This window comes from Poecilia reticulata, chromosome 4 (assembly GCF_904066995.2).
Source record: "Poecilia reticulata chromosome 4, P_reticulata-male-v2, whole genome shotgun sequence".
Lineage (NCBI taxonomy): Eukaryota > Metazoa > Chordata > Actinopteri > Cyprinodontiformes > Poeciliidae > Poecilia > Poecilia reticulata.
The window spans coordinates 16,716,258-16,743,128 of record NC_088833.1 but is presented as its reverse complement, the minus strand read 5'-3'; the positions used below and the strand labels follow the sequence as shown (position 1 = coordinate 16,743,128).

General features: G+C 38.5%; 3 protein-coding genes across 4 annotated transcripts; 1 reads left to right on the top strand and 2 right to left on the bottom strand.

Moving 5' to 3' along the window:
- Positions 1 to 50: 50 nt before the first annotated feature.
- Positions 51 to 1,822, bottom strand: lsm7 (LSM7 homolog, U6 small nuclear RNA and mRNA degradation associated). 2 transcript variants are annotated; one of them, XM_081606395.1, is made up of 4 exons: positions 1,736 to 1,822; positions 1,398 to 1,488; positions 1,244 to 1,315; positions 51 to 524 (listed from the first exon to the last, which is right to left on the bottom strand). In XM_081606395.1, the coding sequence occupies exons 1-4, from the start codon at positions 1,739 to 1,741 to the stop codon at positions 382 to 384; spliced, it is 312 nt and encodes a 103-aa protein (XP_081462521.1). In that variant the 5' UTR covers positions 1,742 to 1,822; the 3' UTR covers positions 51 to 381. The 2 variants fall into 2 exon arrangements, with proteins under 2 accessions (XP_081462521.1, XP_081462520.1); XM_081606394.1 differs by lacking the exon at positions 1,736 to 1,822 and adding an exon at positions 1,617 to 1,729.
- Positions 1,823 to 2,268: 446 nt separating this feature from the next.
- On the top strand, positions 2,269 to 5,023 carry LOC103464114 (kelch-like protein 23). Its single transcript, XM_008407962.2, has 3 exons — positions 2,269 to 3,383; positions 4,138 to 4,549; positions 4,670 to 5,023. Exons 1-3 carry the CDS (start codon positions 2,399 to 2,401, stop codon positions 4,971 to 4,973), a joined length of 1,701 nt encoding a protein of 566 aa, XP_008406184.1. The 5' UTR covers positions 2,269 to 2,398; the 3' UTR covers positions 4,974 to 5,023.
- A 417-nt stretch (positions 5,024 to 5,440) lies between these two features.
- Positions 5,441 to 22,046, bottom strand: LOC103464177 (ceramide synthase 2-like). Its single transcript, XM_081606391.1, has 11 exons — positions 21,938 to 22,046; positions 20,769 to 20,945; positions 18,780 to 18,897; positions 16,111 to 16,229; positions 15,806 to 15,863; positions 15,657 to 15,707; positions 13,006 to 13,098; positions 12,621 to 12,749; positions 8,247 to 8,353; positions 7,247 to 7,403; positions 5,441 to 7,169 (listed from the first exon to the last, which is right to left on the bottom strand). Exons 1-11 carry the CDS (start codon positions 21,949 to 21,951, stop codon positions 6,957 to 6,959), a joined length of 1,236 nt encoding a protein of 411 aa, XP_081462517.1. The 5' UTR covers positions 21,952 to 22,046; the 3' UTR covers positions 5,441 to 6,956.
- Between the last annotated feature and the right edge of the window lie 4,825 nt (positions 22,047 to 26,871).

Sequence of the window (26,871 nt, the reverse complement as noted above, 5' to 3'; positions counted from 1 at the left end):
CTTGCTTTTCTGGTAAATATGTACAGAAAAAGTGACTTGTAACACCCAGCAAAATTAGATTTTCCACTTTATTTTCTTATCAAAAACAAAGAATTATAAAAGATACTACAGACAAAAAAAATAAAATTGTCACGTCAACACTTCCCAGACTTTTGGGGTCTATACAAACAAAACTTTGCAACATTTGCACACTACATAAAAAGTAGAGGTGAAGTGCATTTGATTCATTTTGTGGTAGATTTTTAACTTAAGTCAACAGGTTTGTTTTATGAACTAAAACTGTCCTGTAATGGGTTAAAAATAAAAAACAATTATGAAAACATGAAAAAAAAAAAAAAAAAAAAAAATCAAGTATATGCCACTAAGCAGCTAACGAGAGAGTTAGCCATCCTGCTGCTGTATGAAGGGGTTTGGTATGGCCTCCATACCATCCTGAGGACAGATCAGCACTACGGAGGTTCCTCTGCAGACCACCAGCCCCAGCTGCCGGGTGTCTTCTGTCAGCTTCAGCTGGTCATCTGGATCTACACACAGATTCACTCCAAGTTAACACTACAAGAATCAGATTGCAGTCAGACAAGTAGTTCTGTGTTCAACTTTGTATTAGAGTGTGCATTAAGAGAGGTTTATTACAAAGATCAGATTTTAAAAGGTTTTTGGTCTTTTGAGGAGATTCCTTTTACTTAGAAGTATGCAAATCAAGGCAATTTTTTTTGTTTTTGCATAAGGAGATCTGATATAATTAACTTGTTTCTCCAGGAACAGTAATGGTCAATCCTGTCTAAAAAAATAAACCTAACTTGCAGACAAATATTTGCAGACCTGCATTTTTCTTTTTATCTTAAAAAGAAAGTTTACTTTTAAATACGCACATTTTTCTGGTTAGCAACTTTGTTGTCCTCTATTTATAACCACAAATCACGTGACTTACACCAACACTTACTGACAACACTGAACTATTTTCACAGCAAAACAGTAAAAAAAACAAAACAAAAAAAAAACACGCATCACATGAATTATCCGTTTAGCAAAACCTAATATACGTGTATGCATAAAACTTTGAAACTGAAAAAGGGAGCTCTTCTTTTTTTCAATGGCTGTATGTCAGAGACTTTTTTTTGGTCATGGATGCAGAAGTGAATAAAGTAATGTTTGGTCTGAGCAAGAGATGAAGTTCCAGCAGTCCACTGGTTATTTAAGCTCCTCTCGTCGAGCTTTAAAGCCTTAAAACTTGTCCACGTACCTCGCATGTACTCGATCGTGCCGTCCAGCACCAGGTTTAGCAGAGGATCAAATCCTTTCAGGACGCCGCTGGCTGCGAAACAAAGAGGCAACACTCAGCGTGTTCAATACCTGAATGAATTCCTTTAGTTCATTTGCACCTATGAGCCACCTACCCTCTCTTCCTCCTTGAAACTTCACACGAATTGTCTTGTCAATGTATTTAGACAAGTCGAAGATGCTCTCCTTTTTCTTCTTTTCTTTGTCCTGCAGAAACCAAAGTTTGGCTGTGTTGTTTTTAAATCACAAAACGCTCACAGTCGGAATTTATTAGCATGAGCTTAGCTTGCTAACAGAGGTTATCATGAATGTAAACAAAACAACTGTATAATTACATTGGAAATCCCGTTCTTCATCTCAACACGCTTACAGGTTAGCAATCAATCCGATAATGTTTTATAATTTGACAGATTAAATATATGTTAAAATGAAAGCAAACGTGCAACGAACTCACCGCCATGTTAGCTCCGTGACACGGAAGTTAAATCATGACTCCAGAAACGTAAAACCAATCAAATCGCTCAACGTCAGTGGATGACGTCATGAGACGTGTACGCAAAGAAATAAATCCGTGCTCATGTCTATGCGTGTATACTTTACATGTATTTTTAATTTACAACGTTTACTTTATTTTAATATCTCTATTGAATAACAAATAAAAAAATTAGAACATGTTTTCTCTGACTTAAAAATTGCATTTTTCTATCAATAATTTTTACAATCAAATGTTAATATTTCGTGTTGCTCTCATTACGTTGGGCTATATTTATCACATTTGAACAAAAACATACTTCCTCAATAAAAAAGGACATTTTAAACCAAACGATACACATATTTTTGTAGTGTGATATTATATCGCTTAAACATCAAAAACATGTTTTAATGTTATAATTTATTGTACAACTTCAATTAGGATATTGCTAGGACAAATTTTTTATCTTTTAGTGTAAAACACCTATATTTTTTATTATTATTATTTTTATTCTACTGGTGGAGTGGAAGCTCTGCTCTTCTAGATCAGTCACAGGGCAGAGTCTATTTATAATCTTGACCTGAGAACCAGTTGGTGTGTTGGGTTGTGAAGTGGGACACAGATATTAGGCTTGGCTGTGTTGACATGGCCGGAAAAGCTGACACTGAGCAGGAGTCTGAAAGCTGTCGTCTGAATCCTCTCCCTCAACCAGAAAACAAAGTCGAGCCGGATGAATCTGCCCTCTGTGTTGAAGCCTCAAAGCCTGACACAATTCCTGACGCTACCTTGCAGGTGGAAGGAGAGAGCTTTTATGTCAGCCGACACCATCTGGCGCTCCAGAGCCCTTACTTCAGGGCTCTGTTTTTTGGCTGTGGCATGGAAAGCAACAAAAGGCATGTGGAGATCAAAGGGGTAGAGCTGCAGCACTTTAAGGTCTTGATGGAGTACAGCAGGACGCACAGACTAGATCTGAAGAGAGAAAATGTCCTGGGAATCCTGGAGACGGCAGACTTCTTGCAGCTGGAGCGACCCAGGCTGCTGTGCTGCAAATTCCTCGAGCGTGAGCTGCACCTCACCAACTGCTTGGGAATGATGGCCTATGCCTGGCAGCTGGGTTGTACTCAGCTGTACACCGCGGCACGACAGGTGGCGCTCACACATTTCTCTGCAGTTTCCTCCCAAGAAGACTTCCTGTGCCTTTCAAAGGAGAGATTAGCAGACCTTCTTGCCAGCGATGACCTGGCCATCTTCAGAGATGATCAGGCCCTGGAGGCCACCATGCACTGGGTGTCATCTGACCCTAAGCGAGAGGAACATTTCCTGGAGCTGATTGAGCTGGTGAGACCCGAGTCTCTCTCTTTACCTTTCCTTTCTAAGCTTTTGACCCAAATGAAAAGTTCTGACCCCAGAGCCAGACTCATCGGCAAGCTCAATGAATATTTTCCACCTTCTTGGTCAGTGGGACGGTCAATGAGGAGAACCAGAGCCAGCGAGACTTTGTACATCCTGGGTGGACCTCATGATAAGGAAGAACAGGCTCTGTATCAGTTCCACCCTCAGAGTGGTAGATGGCAAAGCTGCTCACCTCTGCAGAGAAAGAACCTAACTCAGTACTCTGTCGCAGCAGTGGGTAATGTTTGTATGATGTTTGTGTGATAAAGTTGTAACGACCGTTGTCTTGTTGATGAGTATACTAAAATTAAGGTAGAATATTTATAAGATGTACAGTGTCTTCCATACCTGTTAATGGATCTGTGCCCTTGTAATTTTTTATCACACTGAAAACTTCAATGTATGTTAAAGGTATTATTAAAGCAACACAAGGTTATGCATGATTATGAAGTGAAGGGATGATGATTGATGATTTACTTACACTAATAACACTTTGTAGAATCTGCTTTGGCGACCTACCAGCTGCAATTCTTGTGAAGTACTGTACACATAGTGAATACAATTACTGCCTATTCTCCTTTGCAAATAACTAACATAAGTTTAACTTAACCTTAAATGACACATGGGTGAACTCTGTTTACTCCTTGGATAATTTCAGAAGAGAATTTATTTGATTTTAGGTATTAGAGTACCTAAAATCTCTAATTTTAGGTACTCTAAAATTAGAGATTTTACAAAAGCACGTTACAATTCGAAAGCCATTTTACATTTTCCTTTCACGTCATGATCATACACTTCTTGGTGTTGGATTATTTGATCAAATCCCAATAAAGAAAGCTGAAGTTTTGGTTGTAAAGTGAAAATATATAAAAATGCTCAAGGGGCACTTTTAAGAAATAGTTTTAATTCCTTTACATGAAATATATAAAAGTACATTACAGACTATTACTTTCTACTGGGATTTTTGTTGATGTACTTTCTAATTTTCTCAGGTGACAATGTGGTCGTCACAGGAGGCTACTTCCGGGACGTGCTGTGGTTCAGTGTGGACTGGGTCAGGATATACGAATGTGGGAACCAGCGCTGGCTAGAAGGTCCGGCCATGCAGAAATCCAGACACAGTCACTGCTCCATTGGACTGGATTCAGCTGTGTATGTGCTGGGTGGCAGCATGGATGAAGGCCTCGTGGCTGACGTAGAGAGGCTGGTCCTGGGGTCAGAGGAGGGCTGGCAGGGGGTGAACCCCATGGTCAGGGCAGTGGAGAGGGCAGCCACAGCTGCTCTGGGAATGTGTATTTATGTTGCATGTGGTCTAGATGAAAACGGGGATGTGTATGCAGGAATTCAGAGATATGTGGTGAAGGAGGACCAGTGGGATGTAGTCTCCAATTCACCGTTTCCACGGTGAGTAAACGTGACTCCTCAGATTATGCTTCTCACATTCCTAAACTGAAATGATTGAAAAATAATTATATTTCAAACAGGAAAGAAATGTTTTATTTTTATTTTTAAACTCTCTTTCAGGTATGACCTGGTTGCCACTGAGCTCAATGGTGCCCTCTACCTGTTTGGAGGCCAAGCCCTGCGTTTTGACATGGAGACTGATGAATGGACGATACTCGAAGAAGAGTGCTTGGAGAGAAAGTTTTTTTGTGGCTGTACCAACGTCAATGGCCAGATCTATCTAGTCAGTGAGAGGAAAAGCAACAAAGCATCCCCAAACATGATGCTGTTGGACCCGTACATAGACACTTGCATTCAGATAGACGATGCCGTACCCTGCCCTTTGCCCCTTAGAGGATGTGTCACCATGAGGATGGTCATATGATCTAATCTTGTTAAATAAAATGATACATCTGAAGTCTTTATTTTGTAAAACTGATCTAAAAGTGATTTATACTAAAGAATCTTTCAAAAATATTAATTCTCCTTTAACCTCTTTACATTTTGACCACAAACTTCTATGCTTTTTATTGGAATTTTTTCGATAGACCAACATAAAACATAAAAAAAGAAAATGATACGCTGTTGTCAAAAGCTTTAAAATCTGGCGACTTGGGAATGTATTTTTATTCACCCCCAATCAGTAAGTGTTAAAACAAACGTTCACTGCAATTAAAGCTTGTGGTCTTTTGGAGTATACATATACCAATATATTGCAATTCTCTGCAAAAATAGCTCAAGCTCACTCAGATTGGAAGAATAATGTCTGTGAACAATAATTTTTACATCTTGCTGCAAGTTTCTAATTGGATTTGACTAGGATGACAGATAACAGAATACAAATACATGCAACCCTTTTCACAATTTACTTGCAAAAAAGAGTTTGAAAAGACAATTAAGTGGCAATGCAATGCCCTTTATGTTTGGAAAAGTTAATATAAAGAATAGCTTTTCTATTTGGACAAATAAAAGCATTTTCTGACTTATTAAATATGGATCATTTATTCAAGTTTTCAACAAGCCACTCAGTTAACAAAACGTCCATGTGAACTCACTACAGAACAGTCAAGAGTAACCGCTTTATAAATGTATTAAAACAATAATTTAATAATTTTCAATTGGATCTCAACGCATGTACACCATTCAACAAATCAGCCCTTTTTATTTTAACCTCCCCTCTATAATATTTACATTGTACAACTTTCAGATACAGTAGAAAAGCAGCAGACGTGCCATGTGTGCACAGTGAAAGCAGCCAGTCATTTTAGAGAGCTCCAGTGAACGTATGAAAGTATATCGGTGTTTGTCTGCAGCAGTGGAGACACCGGCTTGTGCACTTTACTGGATAAATGCATGCTTGGTTCTATCAATAAGTTACTAATACCAAATGGAAACGCTTCTCTTCATCTGAGACCTTAAAACTGAGCAGCAAGTGTCTCTGAGTGGACGCGCTTTGTTATGATGTATGCAAGACATTTTGACCAGTCACATCACTCACAGTTGAATGCTTGTCCAGTAGAATTAAAAGCACCAGTACAACGACTTCATTCATAAGGTAAGTTAAGTTCATGTGGTAGGTTAGTGTAAAACAGCAGCTTAAGGAACAAAGTAAAATGCCAGCTCAAACTACAACAGTAAACCCAAATGTTGCTTCCTTGACAATAAAAAAAAGTATAGTTGAAGTAAACATTTTCAGAAGCAGTACTATTTTTGCAGTGTCAGACATTCACAAAAAAATCTCTCTTGACAAGTATATGCGTTTTCTGAAACACCAGGGGGCGACATATGTCTACTAAAGAAATAGGAACACTGAATTGAATCACATATTACTAAAAATATTAACTTTAGAACTGCTATGAACCTTTGGTGGTTTCCAAAGGTTTTCCTGTCCTATGACCTGTATTTTATATTAAATATGTACAAATAACTACAAAGATGTGGAGGAGGATTAAAATAAAAAACAATTCTTACATTTGTCCCATTTAAATATATACCTTAATAAACAACAATATAAAACCTTCAGCGCTTCAAAAATAAGGAAGAAAAAAGGGGTCTCTCTCTCTCCCTCAGATATTTACAAACAAGTTATTACAATAAAATGCAGAACATAAATACAAGATATGTACAAACTACAATTAGATGTGAAATACATTTTATAGTTTCCTTGTTCTGACTGATTTATTAGCTGATTGATTATGCTTCCTGTAAGTCTCAGATTGGTTGTAAATCTCTACCATCATTCATGAATAGATGCTCTACTTTGTCACAAAAAAAAAAGGATTGAGTCCTACCCTGATCTGAAACGGTTAATGATACAAAGCAAAAGATTGAGTTTCTTTCCAGTGAGCAGAATGGAGGGGAAGGTCCACTATCTGGCTTTACGCAGCCTGATGTTTAGATTCCTCTGGTTGGTCAGGTTGTTTAGGACACAGTTGTTCGCCAGCGATATCAGCTTGGAGTTGATAGTCTCCTTCCTTTGCTTGTAGTTGCGCTCACCATCTTTTCCTTCTGGCTCCTCTTCTCCTTCTTCTTCATGTTCATCCACCTCACTTTCCTCATCGCTGCGTTCGTCTCGCTCCACCTGCATGTAAAACGTAACGGTCATCAGCGTTTCTCCGCCCAGTACCTCCGTCACATTGCTGATTTAACGACACTCACCTTGCCCGTGAAGACAAACTTGTACAACATGCGCAGAATGAGGTAGGCCCAGAAGATGTGCAGACCTTGCAGCACTAACAGCAGAACGTTGAAGAAATAATAACCGAAGAAAGGCTGGAAAAAGTCACGAGACAGCACCATGGTGGTGTGGACAATTCTGAAAAATCAGGCACAATGTGAAGACAGTCAGTGAGACAAAGTCTGACGTTTCACCACCTGAAATCTCACAATAAAAAAACCCAAAATACAAATCTGTTACATTTAGTTTTACTTTTTACTACGTCAGTGACTAATAATTAAATATATGCATTTAAAATGTAACTTTAAAGTCTCTCATTTCAGTTTCACTCACCATACTTATTTATGAAGGTTTGATAAAAAGCCTAAGATGTAATTTTTTTCTGATCTCAAATTGAACAATTGAGTATATTTATTTATAGATAAAAATGTTTCATATTAGGTATTGATCATTAACAGTAGGTAAATTATAAGATCTCTTATCTTTCCAATTATGTAAAGAAACATAATGTATTTATCATGCAGAAAAAGAATGTTATTACATAAAACTTCCTAGACACTCTGATCAATTTTAAACATCCAGCATGTTCCAAAAACAATGTTTTGTTACATTTATTTTATGCAAACATTTTTGAGTGCTACTAAGTGCAGCTTTCAAGATTTTATTTGTGACTTCTACTTCTGGATATGGTATTTCTACGTCCAGAAAATAGATTTACTTCGATTATAGGTTTGATTTTAATCATGTTTTAATGCATGATTATGCTTTCGGATTAAAAGATACATTCACTATCATCATAAAACTCACATGCTGGCTTGCAGAAGTATTTGTTAATTAATTGCATTACCTCTTAACATTTTAACTCTACATGTGTTACAACATCTATTTAGTTCATGTTTTATTTCCATGTCGGCTCCCATATCATATTTTTTATGCCACAACTGACTTCACTGTAAAGGAAAAAGGGATATGCAGTCTTACCTGCAAGGAAAAACCACAAGTCTTGTAACCAGGAAAACAACAGCAAATACGACAAACAGCGAATCACATGTCGTTGTCCACACCGCATAATGGAACATCTTGGCAGACTAGAAAAAAGAGAGCAGACAAATGTATTTTTACTTGTTAATTAATATAAAAGTTGAATTTTGTATTAGTAAAGTAAAAAGTAAGTCCAATTTACTTAATTTGTACTTAATTACTTTTTAAGTAATTAAGTAATTACATAATTGCTTTCTAAGTAATTAAGTAATTACATAATTACTTATTTTTACTTAATTTAAAAATAATTAATTACAACTAGTCTCAGGGCGTGTTAACAACCATATAGAAGGAGCCAATGAGGAAATATGATTTGTTCATGATATAGCATTTTGCACTGCAAAGGAACTAACTAGAAGTTAGACACTAAGCACATTGATCTTCAGATTGTTCTTTTGCGCTCCATTGCTTCGTATTGGAAAATAAACAAACACATGCTGACAAATTCAACTTAATCTGCAGACAAAACCCCTGACATTTCAGGGCAGTGATTCAGATGGTCTGTTGAAAATTTTCAAAGATTCACCACATGGATGAAAGCTGAAAAGAAGCCTGGCATTCACCGCTGAGAGTTGTCAAGATACCCAAGCTGCTACTTTGCAGCAATGCGGCTGCACTTCCTCTTGGCTCAGTTGTAGAAAATCTAATTGCTGACGGGAGGCGAGCCAATTATGAATCTTTCAACAAAAGCGCCTATTTCTGCTCAATCCTTTTCAAATGCAGATGCATGCACCTCCTTCAGTCTGACTACAAAACCAGCCAACTGAAACGAGGGAAGGGTGAACAAAAACAGAGCGGAGGACCGCTCAGGGTAAATCACTTGAATTTAACAAATCAGCAGATGCAAAAGTGCATAATCATAGAACTGAAGTTACTTAAGTAACAGCTAGGCATTTCTTCTTCTTTGACTTCTTCTGCCCACTTGTCTTGACTTAAGTTTTGTAGTTGCATTGACTTGGAACAGAGAGGATGCAGCTGCAGGAATAAGACTGGAGCTTGCAGTCCATCCCAGATATCAGGGGTTTTGACCAGTGCTACCAAGCCAAAATGTTGCTATTTTCCAGAAGTTCAAATTAAAATTTCAATTACACAGGAATAAACAGGACAATGTTTGATACTCAACCTGTCATTGACCATCAAAATGAAATTTGGTTTAAAATGGAAGAAGCAGAGTTCATGTCATGGTGGCTGTGAAAAGTTGAAACCAGATATTTATCAAAACTATATAAAAGACATAACCTCTCTTTTTTTCTTATCACTGCCTGACAATGATTTTAAATGCTTCCTGTCAGTTAAGATTAATACAGTTAGGGCCAGAAATATTTGGACAGTAACACAATTTTCGCAAGTTGGGCTCTGCATGCCACCGCATTAGATTTGAAATGAAACCTCTACAACAGAATTCAAGTGCAGATTGTAACGTTTAATTTAAAGAGTTGAACAAAAATATCCGATAGAAAATGTAGGAATTGTACACATTTCTTTACAAACACTCCACATTTTAGGAGCTCAAAAGTAATTGGACAAATAAACATAACCCAAACAAAATATATTTTTTCAATATTTTGTTGCGAATCCTTTGGAGGCAATCACTGCCTTAAGTCTGGAACCCATGGACATCACCAAATGCTGGGTTTCCTCCTTCTTAATGCCTTGCCAGGCCTTTACAGCCGCAGCCTTCAGGTCTTGCTTGTTTGTGGGCCTTTCCGTCTGAAGTCTGGATTTGAGCAAGTGAAATGCATGCTCAATTGGGTTAAGATCTGGTGATTGACTTGGCCATTGCAGAATGTTCCACTTTTTTGCACTCATGAACTCCTGGGTAGCTTTGGCTGTATGCTTGGGGTCATTGTCCATCTGTACTGTGAAGCGCCGTCCGATCAACTTTGCAGCATTTGGCTGAATCTGGGCTGAAAGTATATCCCGGTACACTTCAGAATTCATCCGGCTACTCTTGTCTGCTGTTATGTCATCAATAAACACAAGTGACCCAGTGCCATTGAAAGCCATGCATGCCCATTCCATCATGTTGCCTCTACCATGTTTTACAGAGGATGTGGTGTGCCTTGGATCATGTGCCGCTCCCTTTCTTCTCCAAACTTTTTCTTCCCATCATTCTGGTACAGGTTGATCTTTGTCTCATCTGTCCATAGAATACTTTTCCTGAACTGGTCTGGCTTCTTGAGGTGTTTTTCGGCAAATTTAACTCTGGCCTGTCTATTTTTGGAATTGATGAATGGTTTGCATCTAGATGTGAACCCTTTGTATTTACTTTCATGGAGTCTTCTCTTTACTGTTGACTTAGAGACAGATACACCTACTTCCCTGAGAGTGTTCTGGACTTCAGTTGATGTTGTGAACGGGTTCTTCTTCACCAAAGAAAGTATGCGGCGATCATCCACCACCGTTGTCTTCCGTGGACGCCCAGGTCTTTTTGAGTTCCCAAGCTCACCAGTGAATTCCTTTTTTCTCAGAATGTACCCGACTGTTGATTTTGCTACTCCAAGCATGTCTGATATCTCTCTGATGGATTTTTTCTTTTTTTCAGCCTCAGGATGTTCTGCTTCATCTCAATTGAGAGTTCCTTTGACCGCATGTTGTCTGGTCACAGCAACAGCTTCCAAATGCAAAACCACACACCTGGAATCAACCCCAGACTTTTAAACTACTTGATTGATTTCAGGTTAACGAGGGAGACACCTTCTGAGTTAATTGCAGCCCTTAGAGTCCATTGTTCAATTACTTTTGGTCCCTTGAAAAAGAGGAGGCTATGCATTACAGAGCTATGATTCCTAAACCCTTTCTCCGATTTGGATGTGGAAACTCTCATATTGCAGCTGGGAGCGTGCACTTTCAGCCCATATTATATATATAATTGTATTTCTGAACATGTTTTTGTAAACAGCTAAAATAACAAAACTTGTGTCACTGTCCAAATATTTCTGGCTCTAACTGTATGTTTATTTCCATTAGCTGTACTCTGGGTTAATAAGAAAAAACACTTTATAGGGAATATTTTTTTAATTCAGTCGTTTATATACATTGCATAAATATTTGGTAGCATTGCCATTAAGCCATATGACTCAGGTTACTCTAATTTTGACCGATTTCTCCAGAGCTGGTGTAAATCGGGTTGCAGTACAGCCAGATTTACAATAAAACTGAGATGAAAATTGATGTTATCATACTTAAGGAACTTTATAACTAATTTGTCAGTGTGCTTCAAGACATGGTCCATTTAAAAAAACCCATTTGCTCCTAACCCGAAATTATAACCTGGAGAAATTGCTTCAACGTTCCCACATAATGCCAACTACTTTGGGAAGTGCACCAGTCTCTCCTACAGCAAAACAGCAACACAACATGTCACTATCACTTGAGTACTTCACAGCTGGGCGACATTCTCAGGTTTGCAAAATTTTCCCTTTTTTTACCCCAATTGGAACAAATATATTGAAAGACAAGTTCATCCGACCTCAGAACATGTCTTCAAAAACTAAGTTATTGTCCCATATTAAAGCAATTACAAACTACAATCTATAATGACTTTTTATGTTGGTTTTGGAGTGCTGGCTTCTTCATCCCTAAGTGGACTTTCAGTCCAGATGGGTATAGTATTTATTTCACTGTGGATATTTATAGCTTTTAACACCTTCAACCAATAGCTGAATTGTTTTATGCAAAGTAATCTTAGTGTATCAATGTTTCTGATTTGAAATGTTTAGTTTGATTTAATGTCAGAAAATAAGAAAAACATCATATACGTCTTTAAATACAGTTTATGTAGACGTGGAGTTTCAACTGTAAATCCTTTCAGTACCACTGACCATGTAATAATGCCCGAGGTAAAATAACTAGTTTTACATCTTTCCTCAGCTCAGATATTACAATGGCAACTGGATTATTTAGATGTTAGCAGCGCCAAGTGACTTTAAGGAAACCAGCCATTTGAAACCAAGGACAAAGTCTTGTTGACAGCGGCAGGTTATAATTCTTTCAACAAATCCCGATAAGCATACAAAAATAATGTTTATATTATATACAGGGGATTATTAGGACTTTTTTGTTTGCAAAGTCTTTTCAGAATATCTTAAAACAACAAGGAAACTTTAACAAAAAGGACACAAGAAAGCTTTCCTGTGATCTCTGTGAAGGTAATGAACTGCCAATTAAGTGACTGTACTTGCATTTATTTTTATGTTTCCTTTCCTTCTGCTCCACCTCAGACAAGTATCTGTGTTGAGATGTAGATAAAATCTGACTGTAGGCGCTAGTGAAAGGCTCGGCTACCGCTCTGAGCTGTGTGTAGCATTTTACCTCCAGCAGGAAGTCGGACGAATCATGCACCAGCATCACTAGCGTGCCAACCCTCACATAGTTGGCGGCATAGGAGAAACCGATAAGAAATATGGTGGCGATGTGATGAACCACCTGCTCCTTGAAATCCTGAAACACGTGCACAGAAAATATTATAAATGAAAGTTCTAATGTGAAGTTAATCATGCAGAAAAGTGCAGAAAAATGAAACATTATTTAAAAAAACTGTTTGAAAAGTGGTCAATAAGACAAACACTAAACAAAAGTAAAATACATTTTTCAAGTGTGGAATTAGAAGAGTAGGAAGTGTGACACTAAAACAAAAAGCTAAATGTATGTGCTTTAATTGCGTACAGGTGAAAGTGCTTTTGGGTCAGGCTCTTACTTTTCGCTTGACATCCACAGAAACACTGAGCAGCAGGGACAAATAGAAACTCAGCTCCAAGATGTAATACCAGTAGTGAGCGTCGGCCACAGGCTGAAGAATGAGAGGAAGAGCTTCACAATGAGCAAACATTTACATTCACAGAGCCTTTCAGCTTTCTCTGCGCAGTCGCAGTCAGAGGAACTTCATAGTGTGCAAAGGCATTCACACCCCTTGAACTTTTTCACATTCGGTTGATGTCACAACCAAACATATAAATGCATTTCATCAGAATTTAATGTGTTAGATCAACAAAAAGTAGAAAATATTTGTGAAGTGGAAGGAAAACAATTTTTTTTTCTCCTATTCCCACTGCATGACACTGACACCAACATGTGTGACAGTGAGAATAGTGTGATCAATTTGATGTGTAGTGTTGATGTTTCACCATATATTACAAATTTGGTTTCATCTGAATAGAAGACCTTCTCCCTCAGGTTTGCTGCCTGAATATGTTTGCAAGGCACTGGGCATGCAGCAGCAAAACAAATGCACTTTCTCAACAAAGCTTTGGGAACTCTCTGCAAGTGTTTGTAGAGCTGCAAATCAGAATTTAAATAGCTGAGAGTGTAGAATGGGGTTAATAGGACACCCAGGAACAACAGATTTTAAGAGGAGGTAACATTAATTGCCCATTTGGGACTCAAGTAAAAATAAATCTGAATCTGAATCTGAATCTGAGTAGACATAAAACATACAGAAAAATCTAATTTTTAAAAGGCAAAGCACTTCTTGCTCTAATGTAAGAGATTCATCAACATTATTCCCACTGTGCGCAAAACAAGAGGACGTGTTTCTTTCAAAGGAAATTGTGGCGCACTATCTCAAGTAAAAAAAAACAAACTTGCACAGCATTCAACATGGAGTGTTTGCAGAAGCACAATAGTAGGAAGCGAATGGGAACATTCAATCCTCAGAACACATTCTTTATCGCCAAAGAGGGTTCGGACAACTCGGTGCAGCGCAGTGTGGAGCAGCGTGGAAGTCTGAAGTCTGAACTAAAGATACAGAAAGCTGTGTCTTTTTCTTTTCTACTATTTTTTATTCAAGGTCATGAACCCATGAAGAAGGGCGGCGTCCAGGAGGGAATGGCGACATGCGTGCATACCGAGCTGTCATCGCTCCACAGATATTAGCTTTAAAACAGTTTAAGGGAGTCTAGACGTAGGAAAGCAGGTTGACGCTGAAGGAGGGGAAGGAATTTTGATAAAAGTCAGTAGGAAGGTGTGTGCTAACCTGTTATATGTGCAAAATGTTGCATTGGATCTCTAAGACCAATAATAAAATTATGACTATTTCTTCTGAAGTCACTTAGTAAAAATGGTTTATTAAATTTTTTGTTCGATGGTAAAACTGGTCCTCAAAGATTTTAGATAAACAGAAAAAGCAAAATATTTGTTTTACTCTTTAATCAAAATAAAAGTTACTACAACCAATCAGTTTGATCTTATTAAATAGAAGTATGTTTGATCAAAATCTCGCTACATTTTCTGACTGTCACGTTAATTCTGTATTGCACAGGCACATTATCCAAGGCAATGTTGTATTGTTGTATTTTTCTCTTTTTTTCAGCTGCTCCCTGCAGGGATTGCCCCATCAGAACATTTGCCACCATCTCATCGTGTCCTACATCAGTCCTCTGTTTGTCCTCTTTCCACATGTTCAGGAACTTTCCCTGTAAAATTCTGCTATTCCTCTTCCTTTGCAGTTTCTATTTAAACCCATCTGTTCAATAAATCCATTGATCGTCCTCTGCACATCCCACAACCGTCTCAGCCTTTTCTAACGTCACTGAACCGACCTGTCCATTTTAGTTTCTGTCTTAGCATCTTCAGCTCTGCCTCCTCCTGCTTCACTCCCTGTTTTAGCCGCACGGCCTCCAAATTATATGTCATAAGGGTTTTCCTTCCACATTACAAATCTCCTCTAATGCCTGTTCCTAACCCCTCCGACCTGCTTCCTCTGTGTCCTCGTCTCTTATCCACAGTGAAAAATGCTTTGGATGATACTTAAACTCATCTCCTCTCACCACATGTACTAACTAAAGCTTGACTTTAGATCCCTTTTTCTCAGTTCAGTTTATTTATATACACTCAGTTCACAACAAATGTCATACCCAGACACATTATAAGACAGACGTGTCCTATTCCTACCAGTTACATTTATTCAGATCATTCCAACAAAGTTCAATCGTACTGTATCCTTCCCAGTTACACCCAGTAACATGGTGCTTTCTGTTTATTCTATAAACCATAATGCAACATATTTTAGACATTTTCTGTGAAATGTTGTAATCAATAAAAATGAATATTTAATGGAAGGTTATAATAACAATAAGTGGACCGACCCTAAATAAAAGCTGGACTGGTTACCCGGCACCATCATCACTCACACAGTTGGTGTCTTGCTCTCGTACAACACTGGCTACTAGAATCAAGTTACTTTACTCATGCAACTTATTCATAGCCGTTAGGATTGCCGCATGTTTTTACTTTTTACTCTAAATAGTCTGCAGAGTTACAGTTTTTAACAAATCACTGTATATTTGACACAGTGCTGCAGAAAATATGTTAAATGCAAAACTTCTACTCATAACAATGTGTCCTGCTCACCTGTTTGGGATATCCCGTCCAGCACTCTTTGTGATCCCAAAACCAGGGAGTCTGGCAGAACCAGGAAACAATCATTCAATACAACTCTAAAGGTAGTACAAAGTTAAAGAATACGTAATCGCCTCTTACAAATAGGCTGACAAACTTACATCAATCAGTGAGCCGAGTCCGGCGGCGAATGAGACGAGGTAGAACGCAAACCGCCATCTGCACAAATTGATAATCATCTCTTATAGGTTTCAACATTTCCATCCAATTGAAAAATTATGGAAAAGTTTACTCTTTGTGACACTGAATCTGCAATATTACAATTTAAAACACATCGACAACAAGAAAAAAAAAAAGATACAATGGAAATCCTACAAACAATGAAAAACCCTAAACTTAAGGAGCTCCAGATGCTAAGCTGGTTATTTCACTTATTGAATCAAGGAAAAGAAAACGAGTGACTCACGATGCCTCACAGAACTTCTTTGTGTTGCTGGGCTTGTCCTGGTTCCTTCTGTGTCTGAACCAGGTTTGAATCTTTCTTTGAGAGAGTCCACACTGCCTGCCCAAGCTCACAACTTGACTCTAAACACACACAAAGAGCCACACACAATGCTTCGTTTTTCAACTTAATCTAAGCACTTTTAGCCTTTTAGCGTTTAAGCTAACAGTTGTGCTACTTAACAGTTGGAGTAAAATGTCTAAATATTTGTTATTATTACAAACTTTTATTCAGAATCTACAACAGATATTTCTACAGTGGCCAGACTCAAACAGGGATCAACTGATTGGATGGATACATTTTCTATTTTTTATAGTCATCCAGACTTTTCAAGCCTGCATTAGTTAGATCCTTTTAATAATTTCAAAATGGAGTACCCCTAAAGAGGGAGAAGTGCTGAATGTAAACATTTGTGCTCTGCTGAGTCAGAAACGAGAGTGTCTCACAGCGCTGTCAGTGTGATGACGCCCCCCTCTCCTTTTCTGCACCCTGATACTTTGCACCAGCTTTTGTTACAGCTAAAAGGTCTGAGCAGGGTGAAACTTAATTACAAGGTTAAGAGACGTTATTCTCAGTTAAAGCAGAAAGGGCACCACATTAGTCTCGTTTAAACTGACTATTTATTTTTTATTTTTTTACATCTGCTGTCACAACTCGTAATATAAAACAATTACAATATTTTGGAAGTTATGTATCTCGTAAAAGCATGCCTTTTAAGAAATACGCTTATCGTAGAGTGCAGGCAGAAATGAAAATGACAGAACAACAAAAATCCGCTGCTTGCTCGGCACACAGGAAAACAAAAGGATTGCAATTAGGTCAGAATATAATTTGATTGCTTGTGGCTGGACAAACTGCAGACATGTTTTCATGAACCCAAATACATGACAGATAGGGCTGGGATAAATCCCAATTTATGGGTCAAGTCATGTCTTGTTCTGGCAAATGTACAGCTGTGCTTGTTAGGACAGGAACAGCGGTGCTGGTATTACACCTGTTCCTGAAACACGTGGAGAATTTCCATGTGAAACACACACACCTTTGTTAAAAAAATGAATTGATGCTGTCAATTTATTGCATTGATAACATTTTCAATACTTAAAAACATCTCTGTTAGCAAAATGCGCAGTCAATCTGGCACTCGAAATGTTTAAAGACAAAGCCAGATTCAGCTCTGAAAATCGTTCCTTTCTTTCGAGCAGAGGAACAAATGTTAGGTAGTTCCCAATAGAACCTTATGCCATGTTTGAGTCATATTGAAAATACTGACTTTCCCTGAAAAACTTCCGCCTGTCAGCTGCTCCCTCTTTAGAAACGAGAAAACACAAAGCTTACAAGTGAGGCAACCATGCATCAACGTTCACATCACATGTACATCTCTATGTGCTAATTGCCGCCACCGCCATCAAATTTCTGTTCAAATGTCACTGTGTGCACTCAGTCAGTCTTGTACAAGAAGATGATCCATTATGTCGGATTAATTTGCTTTAAAAATGTCCTAACAGGTTTAACAGGTAGAGGAGGCCTGGCAAAAACTGGCTTTAACATTTTCATCTTGTCCACAGCAGCTACTGTTAAACAGAAATCTTTTCTCTGATCGTCTTACTTCTGTTCTTTGTCTTAAAAGCGCAACCTTATAGTTAATTATTTGGTATAATTAGCAATTAAAAGGCTAGAACTATTTAAAAGAGGGCTTTCTGCTGTTGCATTACTGCGCGGTGGCACAGTTGGCATACTTTGCAGCAAGAAGGTTCTAGTTTCAAATCCCAGCCTGGGGGTCTTTTTGCATGGCGTTCGCATGATCACATCCTTGCGCTGGCTCTCTCCAGGTACTTTGGCTTTATCCCACAGTCAAAAACATCACTGTTCGATGATATTGTTTTCTAAATATTGCCGTCAGGTGTGAGTGTGTGCTTGCATGATTGTTTGCCCTGTGTGTATCTGTGTTCATAGACTGCAGGGTTTCCCCCAGAAAACCTGCAACACCCCCAGTGTTCATGGCAGTCATCCAGCCACCCACTGTGTTTTTCAGTTAAAAAATGTTTAAAGGAAATTGGAAAATATCATTTGATAGCTATGCATTTTTGGAAGACTGGGAGATTAATACCTAAACACCAACCATAAAGTCTTTAAAAAAGGCAATCATAAAAAAATAAAAAATACTAATATATGAACAATGCTAAGCCAGGTGGGAGCACAAGTAAAACCTGGTGGAACCTGGTGGCCCACCAGGCTTATAATAGACTAGGGGAATCCCTGGACTGGCAATTTCTCCACTGACTCCAAGAAATAGGGAATTTTTCATTCTCGAGCTGCGCTTCAATTGCAAATGTGTCCATAACTTTGTCAATATTCTGCTAATGTTGAAAAAACAAAAATTTGTAATTGTGATGTTTCCATTAAGCAAGAAACACAATTACAATCACATGTGAATACGTTCGTTCACACAATGTCATTAAAAAACATGCAGCGCCATCGTCCTCCAGCCTCATGTCCACACCCAGAACAGTGGACATGCTTTCTGATGAGATGACGGTTTGGGTTTTCTCCCACCTGGATGCTCCAGCATGGTTTATTGGTTTTTGTGCTTTGTAAAGTGAAGAGAATTAATTAGGAGGAAGAGGAGTACAAACCTGTGATGGTTGCCGACTGACGTGTTCGTAGAAGGCCTCCAGCTTTGGGATAGGCGGAGCTCGAATCCGAAACCGATCCTTCACACCTAAACACTTGCTAAAAGGAATGGCGATGATTCTGGGAACAGAAAACAGAAAATCATTTTTTATATATTGTAAAACTTAATGCACAACAAAGAAGACCATTTTTGGATAAGCTGTAACTCAGACATGACCAATGAGAGCCATCAGCAACACCAGCTGCCCAGTGTGGATCTGTGCTACAGTACAGAGCAGGGAAACATGATAGCTTATTATGCAACTCCTGACAGCTTGTAGAGCTGTGCCCATCGGTGTATTACATTTGGCAAGATAGCCTGATATGGCATCAAGAGATGCCATATCAGCATCTCAACACGTCCACTTGATCTGAACGTGTTTGTAAGTGCATGTGCAGGTCAGAGAGAATCAGAGGGATAAGGCAAGCAGGAAGAACAATGAGAGTTTCTGAGATGGAGTGAGATGTTTTTACAAATGGCCGTCTCTGTGCACCATTCGGCAGTATAATCACATGTGTAACTCTATCTCAGAGGTAATCATCACAAAGCGAGGATGAAGGGACAGATCAGGGAGAGAATGAGAAGGTCGGCTTGGCTTTGTGAGGAGCCGCACGGTCTCAGATTACAGGAGCACATAACAAACACACAGACATGTGGTAAGCTCAAGACAGAAAACAGCTGCAGCCTGAGAAGATTGAATGAAGAACCACCTCATCCATCATGCTACACAGGGACTAAAACAACCCAGATGCCCGTCACAACCAAAACAGACGCACACCTACACACGCACGAGCTGGTATATACTTCTATCATCCTGTTACCCATGCAAAGCTAATGTTACTATTCTCTGATATTAAACACCCTATGAAGGTTCAGCTGAAGGCAGAGTTCAACAGCATGCCACATTTCACTTCAGGCAGTTCAGATAATGAGGCAACTGATTAGAAAAAGCATTCAAAAAACGTTACTCCTATCTGATCGACTCTCACGTGCGTCAGCATCTAGTCGCTTTCACACTTGACTCCAGAAGGTTTCAGTATGACTTGCAGCAACAAACTTATTTATCTTTCTGTCCAGTCAGTATTTTCATCACAATAAACTTAATTGGGAAAATTGTTATTTTTGAAGTGAGGTATCGCTAAGACATTGCAAGAAGCGAATATCTAACCTGCAGCATAACTTTGGGTGTCAGCATTTTGAAGTGTGCCGTTACCCAAAGTCTTAAGTTAATGGCTAACCAGGGAGGCCAAAATCAAAAGCAGATTTCAATCATCTTAAACCAAAGCCAGATTGCATAACAAAGCATGATGATAGACATGAATGGAGCCTGTGGTAAACCTGTGGAATGGACGGACGACCACAAGAATTTAAAAAATCCATCAGTATCCATTCTGTTCCAACGCAGGCATAATAAAAAGGGACATTTTTTTATGTAATGTAATGCACTTTAAAAATAAAAGAAATGAACATGTTGAATACTTTTGAAAGGCATTAGTAACTGACATTACTAATATAATAAAAAGTGAAAAACTACAGTTTGTAATGTATTAATCTAAACCTGAAGATGCAGCTGACCACCTGGTGACTGGAAAAGTTTTTAGACTTTTACCTGGAAGTCTCCATATGCATCAGTGAGAAGCTCTAAAGGTACATAGATCTACATTAAACCACAATCACTTCCTGTTGTATTCTCTAAGAAGCTGCACAGGCATTTTCAGTTGACATCTTCAGCTATCTTTAGCTTTAGTAAAAACTTCTCCTACTAAAGCAACAAATCAAATGCATTCATAGAATGCATCCACGCCCTGTTTTATATATCGTGAATGAAAAGACATGGCTAACTGCTGTAAGACCAACCCCTCCATCTTCATGACACATACACCTAACATCAATTTAAATTCACAAGCACAAGTGCTGACATCCTAAAGGCATAGTAATAGTGATATCTCACCTTTCAAATACATATCTTAAGGCTATAAAGGCAAAAGCCAGTGGCAACGTGATGAGGAGATCCCTGGGCATAGGAAAACGACCGTCCTCATCCTTCATCTCGATGTCCTGCCAGCGGATGCCAGGAGGAAGCCAGTACTGCTCCTGCCACAGCCACTCGTTCAACATGGCCACCATCCTGAGAAGAGGAAAAGGAGATGCTTTTGAACAAGAGAGTTTCTGGACCTCCAAAAGATATTCCTCATGAGGGCAATAAATAAATAACTAGATCTATTGCGATAGAGATGTAATCAATATCAATAGATGGTATGTCTGATAGAATGTTCAATATTCAATAGAATATTCACTTGAACTCTAAACCAGAACTGCAAGGTATTTTCGTAGATGTAGTTGCTAAACCTTTTACAGCCCTTGCATGCAATAAAGCAAATTCACAGTCATCCTTATTTGCAAAATAAACACACCTTGTGTCTATATCAATTGGACTGCTAATGACAAGATACATTTTAAAAACACTTGCAACTTATTCTGTTCCTTTTTGTCGTTAAGCTGCAATTAACGACAATATGCAGCGGAAGTTGTCTTATCAAAATCAAAGTATCAAATCAAAAACCGGAAGTCAACCATGTATTATACAAATAAAACGACGTAAAGGCAACACGCGCTATAAAGGAGGTACAACAAACAAGGAGCTTCATTTGGAATTATTTACACAACTATTTTTGAAATTTACACACACATATTTTGTTGCAACTCCCTCTGAGGGGGCGAGATATAGCGACTGTGACAACCCCGTCCTCCACAAATTCCTGCATCTCATCACATCCTTCACTCCTCCGGCCTGTAATGGGCTGCAGCCTGTGGTTTGGGTTCAAAAGCTGATCCCTAATAGGATTCATATTGATTGGGTTGCTGCCGCGCATTCTGCACACAAAGCACGACGCAAAGACAGCAGATCAACGTCAGCAAAACTGGAGCGTCTAATGCCGAAACAAGTGCATCAGTTCAAGGATTGAAGCAGCAAAGCTCCTCAGCGCACAGAGACGCCCATCCCTCTCATCACCGTTACATCCACCGCCACTAATGACATTCCTCCAAACACGTTTTTTAATCTAAATTATGTTCTAATAGATTGCAGCACTACGTAGCAGGAAAAAATGTTGCGCTCACCTGTTCAGGCTCATGATGTGCTGAGGATGAGAAACCAACAGAGAGGCAAGTGGGTGAGGATGAGGAGGAGCTTGTTTTTTACGCCCCCTGCGTCTGCGGAGGGCGGGGAGAGACGCGCTCTGTCATCATCAACACTTTATCATCAGCTCTACGGCTTTGACGTTTCGCCACCGTGCGTAACAAGCCGCTGACATTACATACCAGCCAAAACATGCCCCACATTCTCATCCCAATGTCAGTTGCCTTGCAGAATGCTAGAAATAATGATTTAGGTACTGTGCCTCGCAAAAACATGTCTGCTCTGCTCTGCTCTTTGATTACATGTGTATTACATCGGGGTTTTATGTACAGTAACCAATAGTGCATGATTGTGGGGAGTTTTTTTTTTTTTTTCGAAAATGATAAAATATGTGCTCTACAAGTCAATACTTTCAAGAATTGCTTTTCACTACAATTCAGTTCAAATTCAAAATTAAAATTCACAAACACTTTATTGATGTAAAAGAGAAAAACATCGCCATAATTAAAGATTTATTGTGGAGGTGTTATTTGAAAATGTCTCCATCAGCCTAAACCTTCAGAAACTGAATTTTTCTCCAGTCCCTTCTGCAGGTGCTTAGCCAGATTGGATCAAGATTTTCTGAAAACCTACTATTTTCTAGTCTTGCTCCAGATTTTGTGTTTCGGTCTTGACTTGGCCATTCTAAACGTGAATATTTGAACTACTGCAGATTTGAAAATGTGTGCTTCTTTGATTTTTCTTTGTTATTACTATCTTTATCTATGTACAATGCCTGTTTTGTATTTAAATATGTATGCATGTGGGTGGTTGATTGATGCTTAGTTGTTTATTTTATAGTGAATTGACTGGAGAGAATAAATTAACTAAGATGTTTTTCTTGAAAATAGTCCTTTTCATTCAAACCTTTTGTTTATGTCAGCATGTGACACGTTCATTTTGAAACTGGAAATGAATGAAATAAACAAAGGAGTAAATCAGCAGCACTAAATAAATCTGCTGCTGCCTTTGACCGGCTACTCTTGTTTTTCTTAGGTAAAATTAACTTCTGCTCTACCCACATTTGGTGTCGGCACAGTCATAATGTTCAGTATGACAAGAGAAGCAGAAATCATTTAATCTCCCAAATCATCTGCTTTCATGCATGATGGTGCACACGCAATTTTTTCACAGTCATATCAAAATAAACATCATAAAGAAGAATGCCTCTAATAGCTTTCAGGAATGAACTCTGCAGTCAAACTTCTGTTTCACTGCAAATGTTAGCTGCTTTCTATCAAAAGAATATAAAACCAGAGTTGACCACATCAAACACTAATGTAAATAGAGTAGAAATAGTTAATATTTTTTCTAAAGCTTTTAGCAGGAACAATGTATTTTTATTCACTAGACTGTGTTCTTGGTCGTTAGGAAAAATTTGACTTATTTTGAAGGTTTAAACCGTTTTAGACAAACTTTTACACATTTGCACAGCATATTTAACACAAAGAAGAAACTGTTGTCGCGTGCAGTGATCATGGAGCAGATATCCAGAGAAAGCTGAAAAGATTCTGACTTCTGCTGTTGTGATTGACCATTTCACACCACCCATACTTCAGCGACACTCACAAGAGAAATGACTCAGGAAGAAAACTCCTCAGGAAAGCTGTTTACATAAATATTAAGTTCAAACTTCCTCTGTTGAGCACAATGAAATAAACGTTCCTGCAGTAAATCCTAGGGTGTGCACCGACATGTCACAATCTAAGGTAGTAGCGGCCTGTCTAACATAATCATTAATCCCTTTAAGGCATAACAGACAATGTGTGAGGGGATTTGCTCGTTATGATGAAGTCTTGATCACCTTTGCTCAGACAGCAACAAAGATCATTGAGTTTTCTGTTGTATGGGAGGTCCAGACAAAAAACATTAAGAAAGTTAAGAAAAGTGAAACCTTAGAGCTGTGAGTGTGTCTGGTTTGTGTTGCTACACCCAACTATCTGGACTCAACACTTACTACTAATTACCACCTAAAGAACACAAGTTCACCTAGACTGCTTGGGTTTCACTGTATATTCAGTCAAGTCTGGGAATGCCTGGCACTCTGTACATTTGTTTTTCCTTTGGTGCCGTTCGCAAAACATGATTCTGGAATGTGACTATTGAAATACGGTGTGGAGATAAGAAGACTTTTTTGTCTGTGATTGTGAAATTTTTATAGCTGCATATGACTAATCCTAGAAGTCTAAGCAACATTTTCAGCATTATGATGCACAGATAAGTCATTATTGCTGCACAGGGGCGTGATAATGTTGTCACTACTGTCTCCAACGGGGAACAGTCACGCATTCTGTTCCCACACACGGTCCCTGCAGGACTGGGTGTGGGAATCTGCATGCTATCTATTGTCACACACCTTATGCCACACACATGAATAATTATTTGGTAAATCTATGAGACACAAGTAGGTTGGTAATTTCCTGCTGCCACTTTACTTGGTCAAGCATAAAAAATTATACACGACATGGCTTATGCATATATAATAATGCATTAGCATAATCTCACACCTAATATATGAAAAAATCTGGGAGACATATGTTAATAAAGAAGTGCATTCTGCAGAATCACTTGTGACACAGTGTTGTTGACCCTCTAAACTAAGATAACTGAAGTTATTTCTTAAAATTTGACTACTTTTTTAGGTTAGTCAGACTCAGTAGGAAGTAGAAACTATAATTGTTGGTGTTTCACGACTTTCTGGAATCCTGAGATACAAGAAAACGATGTGGCTTATTTTCACTTCTTTTTGCCACCTGATAGAACCAGGATCTATATTTATCCCGCAACCATGCACAGTGAGCCTGCGGGGAGGGAAGATTTTAAAAGCTCTCTGTTTGAGAAGTGTAGCAAAGAGTGGCATCTTGTGGTCTACAGATGACCCTAACAGTCATCATAAAAAAAAAAATCAAAAACAAAACAGCTGTTAGGGATTGATACGTGAAAAAACCCAAACATTTTCTGTCCTGACATTAACAACATTACTGTGATATGTAAAAATACTGTAACTATTTGATACGGACAGATGAGACAGATGAGTTCAAAAGGTTGTTTGCTTTTGAACAAATAACCTTAATGGCACAAAGGATGAACATGCTGAAAAAACACCTCATTACCAAATTACTTGAAGAATCTGCAATGCTTTGAATCTGTTTATTTTTAATTGTTACAGTGCATTTTATCAGGGTATCTTTTATCAGTAGCCATCCCAGCTTTTAGTGCAATGGTTATATGAAGAAAATGGCCAATCAGCACAAAAATGGGTAACAAGACAAAATCAAACCTTCCTCCATCATTGTGCCCAGATTTAGTGCACATAATTTGGTGGTAAACTAACATATTAACAGAAGGAATGCTGGTAATTTTAAAACTATAATATTACTTTTCATGATGTTTGGGTGTGGGTTTGCTTCTCCCCACACAGAATAAATTTACTCAAATTAATTATTTATTCTACAAAACATTAGTGTGAGATAATGTCACCTAAAAATGACTGACAATGTGCGCATCCTTCAAATTCATGCTTTGTACATACCCTTTAAAATTGTAAATAACTGTCAGCTTCACCACTTTTTTGTGTGCTGCTTGTACTAAAATAATAAACACAATAGAATACAACACCAGCTGACTCAACAAATGCTGGTTGAAGATGGGTTTCCATCTTGCAGCAGTTTTTGACCAAGGTACTGATGAGCATGAGGTGGTGGTGCCACGCTGCTGAGTTTGTGCCTGGTTCTCCATGAGGCCTGTGTTTGTTAGAAGTTTAAGAAATTAGACATCTAACATCCAGTTCAATGAACAACTTGAAACAGACCACAACAGCTAAATACGCCATTTAGCATGAGAAGAGACAATTTGGCAGGTTTTCTAAGCTCTGCTTCACAGCCCACAAATGAATGTTCCTTAAAACATGTGGCACCACTTGAGGGAAAATAAACAGGCTTAAGCGGCACAAGAGAAACAATTGACCAAAGACATACTGCAATTTGTATCAATTATAATTTGCATTCTTTCACAGTTTCAACTTTGGCATGAAGGGAACACACTGATCCTGTATAGCTAATTAGAGCTTTTTTTTTTTTTTTACCCCTATTGTCCTAAAAACAAAGGAAAAAGATGATTACTTCCAATTGATGAAACAAGATTATATAGTAAATAATCATGTTTTGCATGTTTATTAACGAGGTGAATATGGTGAGGAAAAAAAGTAGAGGAGTTTTGAGATCATTTTTAGGGCAGCAGGAATTTTAGTATGATCTGAAGAGGTTTTATGATTTCTACTCAGTGAGTTTTTCTTCCCCTTTGCAAATCAGAACCAGTCCATGAATTTACTTTCCAAGATTTTTCTTTGTTGGTTACAAATTCATAGATCCAAACATATATTTTGCAAAACAAAAAAAAAACATAAACCTTAAAAGCATGTATGTGCCTTTCAACTAAATGTCACAATTGCCAGATTTGCAGCAACCTTAGATGAGACCAGCATGCTTCTAAAGTGATAAGAATAAAGTTAAGAATGCAATAATATGAAACCCAGCTGGAAACTCCGTTGGTTTATAGTTTTGTTCTAGACAGAGATTGCCATTCACAGAGTAGCATGTCCTTCCAAGAACAACTGCAGCACAACAACAAAGGTGTGGAATAAATAACCGGATCTAAAATGTTCATTCTTCTGTCTGGGACAACAATAACACAGCCGGGATGTGAGGAATATGTGCAGGGATCCGGTCAGCAGCAGCGGCAGCAGTGGTCCTGGCTCTAAGCCTCGCTGAGCCTGGCTGAGCTGCTTGGGACCCGGGCTTCCACACGGTCACGTTTCAGCAAGTGCAAAGGAGAGGCTTCCTCAATAAGCACAAATCTACTCTGGAATCCAAAACCA

Excerpts from the sequence above, each read along its gene's own strand:
- LOC103464114 (XM_008407962.2), top strand. The coding sequence starts at position 2,399 with ATGGCCGGAAAAGCTGACACTGAGCAGGAGTCTGAAAGCTGTCGTCTG. Across the intron at positions 3,384-4,137 it reads GTACTCTGTCGCAGCAGTGG|GTGACAATGTGGTCGTCACA; the intron begins GTAATGTTTGTA and ends TAATTTTCTCAG. Across the intron at positions 4,550-4,669 it reads TCCAATTCACCGTTTCCACG|GTATGACCTGGTTGCCACTG; the intron begins GTGAGTAAACGT and ends ACTCTCTTTCAG.
- lsm7 (XM_081606394.1), bottom strand. The coding sequence starts at position 1,637 with ATGAAGAACGGGATTTCCAAT. Across the intron at positions 1,489-1,616 it reads TGAAGAACGGGATTTCCAAT|GACAAAGAAAAGAAGAAAAA; the intron begins GTAATTATACAG and ends TGGTTTCTGCAG. Across the intron at positions 1,316-1,397 it reads GTTTCAAGGAGGAAGAGAGG|CCAGCGGCGTCCTGAAAGGA; the intron begins GTAGGTGGCTCA and ends TTTGTTTCGCAG.
- LOC103464177 (XM_081606391.1), bottom strand. Across the intron at positions 18,898-20,768 it reads TTAAGATATGTATTTGAAAG|AATCATCGCCATTCCTTTTA; the intron begins GTGAGATATCAC and ends TTCTGTTCCCAG. Across the intron at positions 7,404-8,246 it reads CTTGTGGTTTTTCCTTGCAG|AATTGTCCACACCACCATGG; the intron begins GTAAGACTGCAT and ends CTGATTTTTCAG.